We start from the raw sequence: 9,112 nt of genomic DNA, 5'->3' as shown, positions 1-9,112 counted from the left end.
GTAAATAAAGTATAGAAATTTGTAAGCGTTTCGTTTGTTCAAAATACATAATTCACTAAATAAGAAAAATATTTGTATCCTTATATGAAATAAGATTATACATAATTTATACACAAAAAATGTGTATCTTTGTTTGTAAGAATCTTCTAAATAATTTATTAGAACAGGTATTCATTGTGAAGTTCTCTATGGATTACCTTGTTATAGACAACGTTTTAACAACTTGATTCTTGAGAGTTGAGTGAAATGAAATGAAAGTTCGCCTTCCGCCACATGTCCGCCATATCTACTACATTTTCTTTCTAATAGTGACATTCTTATTATTTTATGTTAGATAGGGGTGTTGTGTAGATATTTCGTGTTGTTTTAATTAGTTTTTGTTTACCAATTATACGGTGAGTAATAAGTGCTATAAACATTAGAATTAACATAATTTTATTAAGAATTTATAACCGCGACATGCTTCACGTATTGTCAAAATGAAAATTTAGTTTTGTGCCTTACATCTATCGATATTCCAATTATTGTTTAATGGTTATGTAGAACAATTATTTGATCCTTCGTAGCCGCAGTGAAAAGTGTTGTGATTGAAAATCTAAGTGTACAAAAAAATTTTTGCAGAACCCGGGTTACCGATCAAACGATGGAGTCGCCGAGAAAATTTAACGATTGCTATTTCTATTATTATTCCACGTGCACTAAGGTATTCTCAATTTGGTTTAACTATAGTATATATTTTGACAATATAAATAAAAAATCAGATCAACTGTACTTTACATAACATTTGTATATTATTTTGTTTATGTTTCGAAGGTTCATCAATTGTGTAACAATCGAACAGTGCAATTTAAGCTCTTAATCCGAAACAATTTAATACACCTCATATGATTATTCGAATTTGTAATTATTGAATAAATTACTTTTAAAATTGTACCTATGCAGGATACAGTAATATTTGGTTTTAATTATAGGGGGATAATTGTGTATTTCGTCATGAGCCGTCAGCTCTCGGCTGTGAAACAATGTGCACTGCTTGGCAACAAGGCAAATGTCTTGATAAAGGCTGTAAATTACGCCATATGGAACTTAGGGTAAGTGTCCTTTAAATACCATTGAGTACTTTAACCCCAAATTTTAATATAGTAAACAATAATTAATTCTTTCTTATATTTAATAAACTAAAATACTACTGTCATTGTTATATTATTCTAGAAAAACCGTAAGCAGATCCCGTGTTACTGGGAAAATCAGCCTGGAGGCTGCCGCAAGAAGCACTGCCCATTCATGCATAAGAATCCCGATGCTCGTACTGATGGTATAGCACCTAGTCAACCTGCGCCCATGATCAATGTATGTAAACTTGTTTATTCTTACAAAAAAGTCATGTCAAAAATGTAATATTAATTGCTTATAGATTGGAAAGGCCATGTTTAATAGTTATACAGTTAATATTGGTATGATATGATACATTGACAAAGTGTTATTTTTATATATCTTATTATATGTGAGAGTTAAGTCATGCATATCCACCCATAATTGGATAGTTTGGTGGAATAATAACCAAACTCTCCACAAAAGGGTAGCAGTCCTTAGTCTTTCATATTGTAATTTACAGGCCTTATGTTATACACCCAAATATATTTATGCTTCATCAATTTATAGTGTTTATAAGAATTATACACATTACATACAAATAAATGTGTAACAAAGGGCCACTTATTAATAAGATAATTGTATCTAACCTAGACAGAATAGATTGGAAATAATTGTGTGCGCTATTGTCACTGCTCCAAGCTTGAGGCTTGTAATGTAATTTATATCTAGCTAATAAGATTACTCTATAAACAGGCTTTTTAACACAAAATATTTACCAATTAGCTAATGATTTTATATTACTTCAACCAAGCATACTTCACCTTTTTTTATAAAATTACATGCTTTTTATAATATTTCATTTCATATTGACTACTTTAATGAGGTTTCAATAAATCATATGATGTTGATTCTTTAAGTTAACTAGTATCAACAGCAACAGGTACAGAAAAGTAGTTAGAAATATTCAGTATTTTATTGGGGTTAAGGTTTTGTAAGTATTTATTAGTAGATATTAAAATTCTAAAGGTTTATGTCAACTAATACATAATTCTTTATATTTCAGGCTCAAGCGACTAGCAATGTGCCAGATCCCTTAGTGGAAAGTGGTCCTATGAGTGCGAGTGTAGCCGCAGTCGCCGCAGTCCCCGCCCCCGCTCCCGCACCCGTTCCCCTACTTTGGCCACAGCAGAGACAACAAGGTTTGTTTTAAGTTCAACTGTTTATATTCTACATTCTCGACACAACAAATGTGATATAATGATTCACTGATTACTTGATGTGTATCTATTAATTAATATATTATAAAATTATTTGTTGTTGGTATAATTGTACTATGTATAGTAAGACACAATTTAGATGTAGCATCGGAAAATGCAATGGAATAAAAATAAAACCGATTACTGCCGATTTACACAACCAATAGAAATAGCTCCCTATAGCGCCACTCGACGCTATTCGTCGCTGTAGATTCACGCGTCAGAGAAAACAAGTGCATGTAAATCGACGCGTCAAATTGACGAATATATTAGGTCATATGATATTACAAGTTATTACGTTTGTGCAAAGATCATATTCGCGTGAGAAATAATTGTTGATAATTTGGGATAGCGTACTCAATTCGGATGTGATCGGTTTTACGAAGTTTGCCGATGCGACATCTAAGTTGTGTCGTACTATATGTCGCTCAATCATGTGTATTAACTTTGCAGTGGTGCTGGATTCCGCGATCCTAGGCGTGCTGCCGGGCACGAGCGAGCTGCTGCCGCGTCGCGTGGTGGCTGCGCACGCGCACGCGCACGCACACGCGCACGCGCACGCGCACTCGCACGCGCACGCGCACGAACCGCAGCCCAGTCCGTACGCGCCGCTGCCCGTCGATCCCCTTGTCGTCAACTTCGAGGAAGGTATGCGACTCTACTGAAACTACATGTACTAAGCCCCGCGCGGACGATTCGAGGGACGCTTCTCCGATCGTTGACGATTCTCGCTGTGTGTGTACCCCTTGCATTATATCATCTTAGGTTGTTTGATAAATTTATATTAAAAAATGTTGTGAAATTTATTGTGACTTAATTTTAATCATATTACAATGAATAATGTATGAAGGGTAAAATGGTCAGTCGCGTTCGAGATACGAAAATACGATTATATATGGATATACAGCTAAATGATATATATTATTTTCAATACAAATATGGAGATAGTTATATTTTGGATGGAAATTGTACGATTAAAAGTGAAAGAATAGGAAGCGTCTATATTTAATTCTCGAGTCGTCTGACTGGGCTTATGGTCTCTGTTCACTGCGGACTATATTTAAAACCATTGAAGTGAGACAGACATTTTTGTGACACATGGATTTAAAATTCAGTGAAGTTGAGATCGAAAATAAATTGTGGGGTCTAGAGTTTTCATTCAAACAATAAAACATGAAGGGGTGATATATAAACAAAATGTCCACTAATCATATTAATGGAATTAAAATATGTAATGTTTCTTGAGAACTCCTACCCCGCAGTGAGCGCATGTAGTATTAAGATGTAACTATTGTTAAATTAATGAACGCTCACTTTTAAACTAACACTGTGCTTTAGAGAACGCTGAATTTGGCACTAATATAAAGATTCTGTCATGTGTCGTTGAAATGATCCGTGGATAAGATGACATGAAATATGAACAGAATCCAGTAATAGTAGCGTGTGCCAATGCAATTAACAGAAACACTATTGTAACGAGTAGTTATTTTGAGCACTGTTCATACTTGTGATATTTTTGTTAGAAGGAAATTCAGTCACAAGTAATTTGAACTTAAAAACCACAAGTGCGAGCATTGTATTAGAAATATTATTTATTTTTACTCACTAAGAATGTACTATTTATCTTTTTCGTTTGAATGCAGACTGGAATACAATACTAGACATTTAATGAGAATTTACTTTCTGAGTATGTAGATTTATTGAATTACCCAGTCTGCTACTAAGAGCCTGATTATTATTATTATTGAAGGTAATTAGTTATTTTCTCTTATATTATTGGTTAGTCAATTAAATAGTATTTATAGAGCTAGTGCAGGATTCAGTTGGTTTATATCGAGTTTTTAAGCTAGCTAGTGTTGACTGAATCGAAAATATTTATTGCAATATTTGCGTTGCCGGAGGAGGCGGCCTTTTGTTTCATTTATACTTAGTGACATCTTAAGGGTAAAGTTGAATTCGTTAACAACTTTGTATGTCACGAGTCGTAGAGTCATATATTCTAGCTCTCTCCCGACTCAAAATGTGAAATGTGAAGTCGGTATTTTTGTATGTGCAATAAATTATAGTGTACTTCTCTTTCATATCTTAGCTAATTATACTTCATTGATGTCTGTGGCTTTTTTGTTTTGTAGATTTACGATATTAATAAAATTATATAACAATTTGGTGTTCAAGACTTTCAAGTCTCGATGGACGGGAATGTCTATGTGAAACCAAACATTTTTTAATAGATGTTGATATAATCCTTGTCTTTAATAGTAAAGTACATATAAATAGGTTTAAATAATATGTGAAAATACAAATAAAAATATATATACACGATTACTATAACTCATTATTGTAAGTGAAGAAAAAAAAAAAAGAAAAAAAAGCTTTATGCCTTTAAATTGTTTGTATGTTAGTATAGGATTTTTTAGAGGGGCTCTAGTATATACACACTGTGGGTCTCCCTCGTATTACATTTCGCACCGTGAATAGATAGTTACGATAAAATTAAAAAAAAAAATGTTTAGACGTGTCACAGATTATACAGAACGGCTAATTGTTACAAATGTGACGTTTGATATAAATGAAATAGCAACGAGCCTTTCTGCATAATCGATTATGTAAAATTATCGCGCTTAAGATTGTATTAACAATTTAGGAAAGTTATATAATAAAAATAAATAATCGAAAAACTGATAGCTTAGCGGTTCATGGAATTATCTGATAATGCTTCCAATTACCAATATGATAGTACTTTGGTATGTGTGGCGACTAACTTCTGATGATTCTTATAATAATTTCGCACTGATAGCAAAGTTCCTATAACAAAGAACTGCAATAATACGGGACAGGTTGATGAAATGTATTTGTTTAGGGTCCATGGTACGCCTAGTCATTATTATTTATGTATGGAATGAATTTATCCATATTTAATGAAAAAAAAAATACTGGTGGGGGATAGATTTAGATAAGCGTGATTTTTTTCTACCTTAATTTATATAAATATAATAAAGAAACATGTTTTTAAATTCACTCATATGAAATATTACGTTCAGTAAAATTGTTAGTACAAAATGTGGTTGCTTTAAATATCGGCAACTATTTTTTTTTTTTTTTAATTATTGGTTTCGCTCGTATCTCTTAAGTGTTTATGTATATTACAGGTTTTATATAAGGTTAATTCTTGAATTATTTGAAAAATTATTTATCCCACTTAGTTTTAAAGAAACATTATTATTTTCGTTATATTTTATATTAAAGAGTGAAGTGAAAAAATATTATATAGTTATGTAACAAAAATATCGGAGTAATTCAACTTCGATAATAATCTGTGGAAAAAAAGTCTATAGACAATGAATTATATAGAGCATCATGATAAAAATATTTTGAATTCCCCGTGAAGTATGTAATTTTTATTTCACTCTTTAATTAATAGATTATAACATTAGTTTTATTACTGCATAATATTTTTTTTATTAACAAGTGTTATTTTAGTTGATACTTAATATAATTTTAAAGTATAGTGTTTGAATGTTTTAATTCATTTAACGCAGATGAGAATTAAGATCTTGGAATTCGTTTATAAAGTCAAAGGACTTGAGTCATGCATTGAATTGATGTAGAATGTAGTTTTGAGATGCACTTTTGATAAATATAATATTTATTTTGTTTATATCCATTGAAATATAAAGAGTGCCGTATCCTAGCTGTATGGAGTACTGGGCCGGACAAGTGCTTGAAGTTTACAACAGTACTTTAGTGGGATATCTTTTATCGTTTATACGGAAAGTTGGATTTGTTTTTTTATATAAAAGATCTTTCATTAGAAAATGAATTGTTAATGAATTGATTGTGCTAGTACCGATTCTTGTTTGCAAACGGGGTTGTTGTTATGTTAATCTTAGACTTACGGTTGTATAAGAATTTCAAGATATGTTTAATAGTAGAACTGAGTGTGTCTAAGGCGGTTCGTCTAAGCTAATAAACTCTTTATCTGATATAGGAACCGGTATTGGAAGAGAAATGTAGTTTGGCTTTGTTTTTAATGAAATTGTGTTAATTTATCAACGAGCAAATAAATTTCGTTTCATAATATGATTTTTGTAATTATTTTTGACCGCCCACCCTCGGGACGCTTTCAGATTAGACATACAAGGACACATCGCTAGTAATCGTGGTCGTATCAAAAATTAATTACGAAAATCATTCGCGTTTAAATCAATTTACTAAGCGATTACTTGGTGTGTTCTTGCAGAGTCTGATAACGAAAGCGCCCCATCCTCGACGCCCACTAAAACCTTGTCGGCGGACGACGCGCAGAAAATTGCGCGCACGAAGTCCCAGGAACTGCTCCTCTTGGAGAAAATACAGGCTGAAGCGGCAGCCTTCTACAGCTACGATTCCCTCCCTCAGGCCGAGCCACCGAAGGAGCGGAAAATCGTCAGGACTAACCTGACGACTAAATACGATAAGTTGTCACTCGACGAGATTTCAGGTAAACAGCAAGCGACGGAAAGGAGAAACTCGTTAGATTTCAAAGTCCTATCGTTAGACGAAATCAGAGCGAGGAAAAAAGTCTCAGAAACGATTATACACCAAACGCCCATAACTCTTAATTTAAGTAGAAAGAGAAAACTGTCAACCCACGAAACGATGACAACGTCTGGTAATAAAATAATCAAAGTTGTCAGAAGTAATTCCATTGTGTATAAGAAATTGGACAAGAACGCGCCAGCACAAACCTGCCAAGCTAAAACGGGACCAAAACGAAGCGAGGATATCAATAGCAGGAAGCGAACACTATCAGAGCAGAGTGACTTGTACGAGGTACAAAATGAACTTGTCGATAACTGTTACGAGTTTAAGAGGATCAAAATAGCCGAACAAATACCAAAACCTAGGTTAGTTAGAAATAGGAGTGCCACTAAATCGTTTAGCGAAAGCAGAGACGATGAGTATGACACTAGTAAAAACAATGATTCCGACACTGAAGTACAATTTATAAGTATAGAAGTAGGGAATTCTGATATAGCACTAATGACTGATGATGACGTCATAGATGTAGAAACCACTAGAATAGCGGAACCCGTTGATATTGTGGATCTGTGTGATGAAAACGAGGACAATGAAATCACCGTGTCAGATCTAGATTTAGATTTAGTTAAAAATGTGCCTGATGTTGTCGCGAGCTGTCATAAAAATTTGAAGAGAAATGACAGCACAGATAACGATTTGCTCAATGATATTGATGCTTTTTTAAATGAGAAATTATGATCAAAGGTTTTATATAGACTGTCAAATCAATTATAGATAATAAAATCGAACCAATTCATTGTATCGAATGTTAGAATGCTAGTTTGTATTCGAAGTACAAAATAAATAAAAATATTAGTGTATTCAAATTTACCTTTAGTTATTTTTGCGTGTAGGAAATTTTTAACTAATTTAAAAGTGTCTGAATAGGATTTTTTAAACTGTATAAGCTCAAAATAAGTGACTCGTTTAATTATAAGTAAGACCAAAACGTGTAGCCGTTACCTTTAGGTAGGAATATTATATTGTTTCAGAAGAGATTGAATTAAATTAATTTTAATATATGATTTAATTATTGTGTGATCTTGTGATGTCTGTTCAGATAGAAGCTATTTGTTATTGATGAAATTACATTTTCAAATCACTTCGGTGTGAAATATTGAAAGCTTTAATTATATTAATTTTGATACCAAACTTGTTTTTTTTAGAACACCATATACAAAATGATATTTAATATATAACAATTCAAAGAATATTAATAGTTATACGGAATATATAACAGTATTGATTTTATATGGCAGAGCATATATATCCTCCTGACGCCTAAGCATTTACTGAGTTCACTTGCAACAAGGGCCGAATGTACTTTACATAGCAATAAACTGTTTTTGTTACAAAGGCCGAGACCTTGTCAGTTAAATAAAACATAAACTAGCGGTTCTCCCGAGTTTTCACTAAAACAAATGTTTCTTAACATTATTTGACGAAGACATTGAGCTTACATTTGTTTAGATATTTTTTGTCTTTTATAAAGGACTTCAGGTCATTAAGGCATAAGTAGGTTTATTGTATAAATAAAACAAATGATTACATTTATTCATATAATTTAATGTAATGTCACAAATGAAGTACCAAACATAAATATATTTATTTATTTTTATCAATATAATACAAAAAAGGTTACAATACTACCCAATCAGCATATGTCAATCTTCAAATGTCGTACTTCCTTGGTAAACCAAAATATCATATCATCAGTGGTGACATCAAGATCATATACTTCAATGAGTTCCGTAGCTGAAAGTAGCACAGCCAGCACGCCGACTGCCCCGACCTCGACAACCAGTAGTCCTCCCGAGGATACTAGAACCGCTTCGACCTCTTGACAAATTGCTATCAACGCTGTCTCAACTGTCGCTCATGCTTCATCTGCCGATGACCGGGATTCTTTGCTAGAAGCCTCAGCGAAATTTTCATCCTCACTCGAGTTTTCAAACTCGGAGTTATTCAATAATTCCGTGATATCGCTGGTTCGTAGCGCTGAAAATAATATTACGCTACTTTTGGTATGAACGCCGAATGTGATATACATACGATCAATTCCATATATTTAAACTATGAATAACGAACGAAGTACCTTTCTATAGGTTTAATTTATTTACGACGGTTTATTTAATATATTATTTTTGTATTTCTCCCCAAAAGTACGCAAATTCCAAAGAATATTTACTAATATTAAAAAG

At 32.8% G+C, this 9,112-nt stretch overlaps 1 protein-coding gene across 1 annotated transcript; it reads left to right on the top strand.

The window, feature by feature from the left end:
- The first annotated feature begins 226 nt into the window (after nt 1–226).
- LOC124537800 (zinc finger CCCH domain-containing protein 11A-like) lies at nt 227–8,056 on the top strand. The gene is made up of 7 exons (XM_047114710.1): nt 227–395; nt 622–703; nt 972–1,091; nt 1,213–1,350; nt 2,159–2,294; nt 2,805–2,999; nt 6,592–8,056. The coding sequence occupies exons 2-7, from the start codon at nt 644–646 to the stop codon at nt 7,608–7,610; spliced, it is 1,668 nt and encodes a 555-aa protein (XP_046970666.1). The 5' UTR covers nt 227–395; nt 622–643; the 3' UTR covers nt 7,611–8,056.
- Nucleotides 8,057–9,112: the final 1,056 nt, after the last annotated feature.

The sequence above is a fragment of the Vanessa cardui genome, chromosome 19 (genome assembly GCF_905220365.1).
Source record: "Vanessa cardui chromosome 19, ilVanCard2.1, whole genome shotgun sequence".
NCBI lineage: Eukaryota > Metazoa > Arthropoda > Insecta > Lepidoptera > Nymphalidae > Vanessa > Vanessa cardui.
This window is presented reverse-complemented; position numbering and strand designations above follow the sequence as displayed.

Coding starts and splice junctions, on each gene's coding strand:
- LOC124537800 (XM_047114710.1), top strand. CDS start 644: ATGGAGTCGCCGAGAAAATTTAACGATTGCTATTTCTATTATTATTCC. Junction 2,295..2,804: donor GCCACAGCAGAGACAACAAG/GTTTGTTTTAAG, acceptor TTAACTTTGCAG/TGGTGCTGGATTCCGCGATC. Junction 3,000..6,591: donor TGTCGTCAACTTCGAGGAAG/GTATGCGACTCT, acceptor GTGTTCTTGCAG/AGTCTGATAACGAAAGCGCC.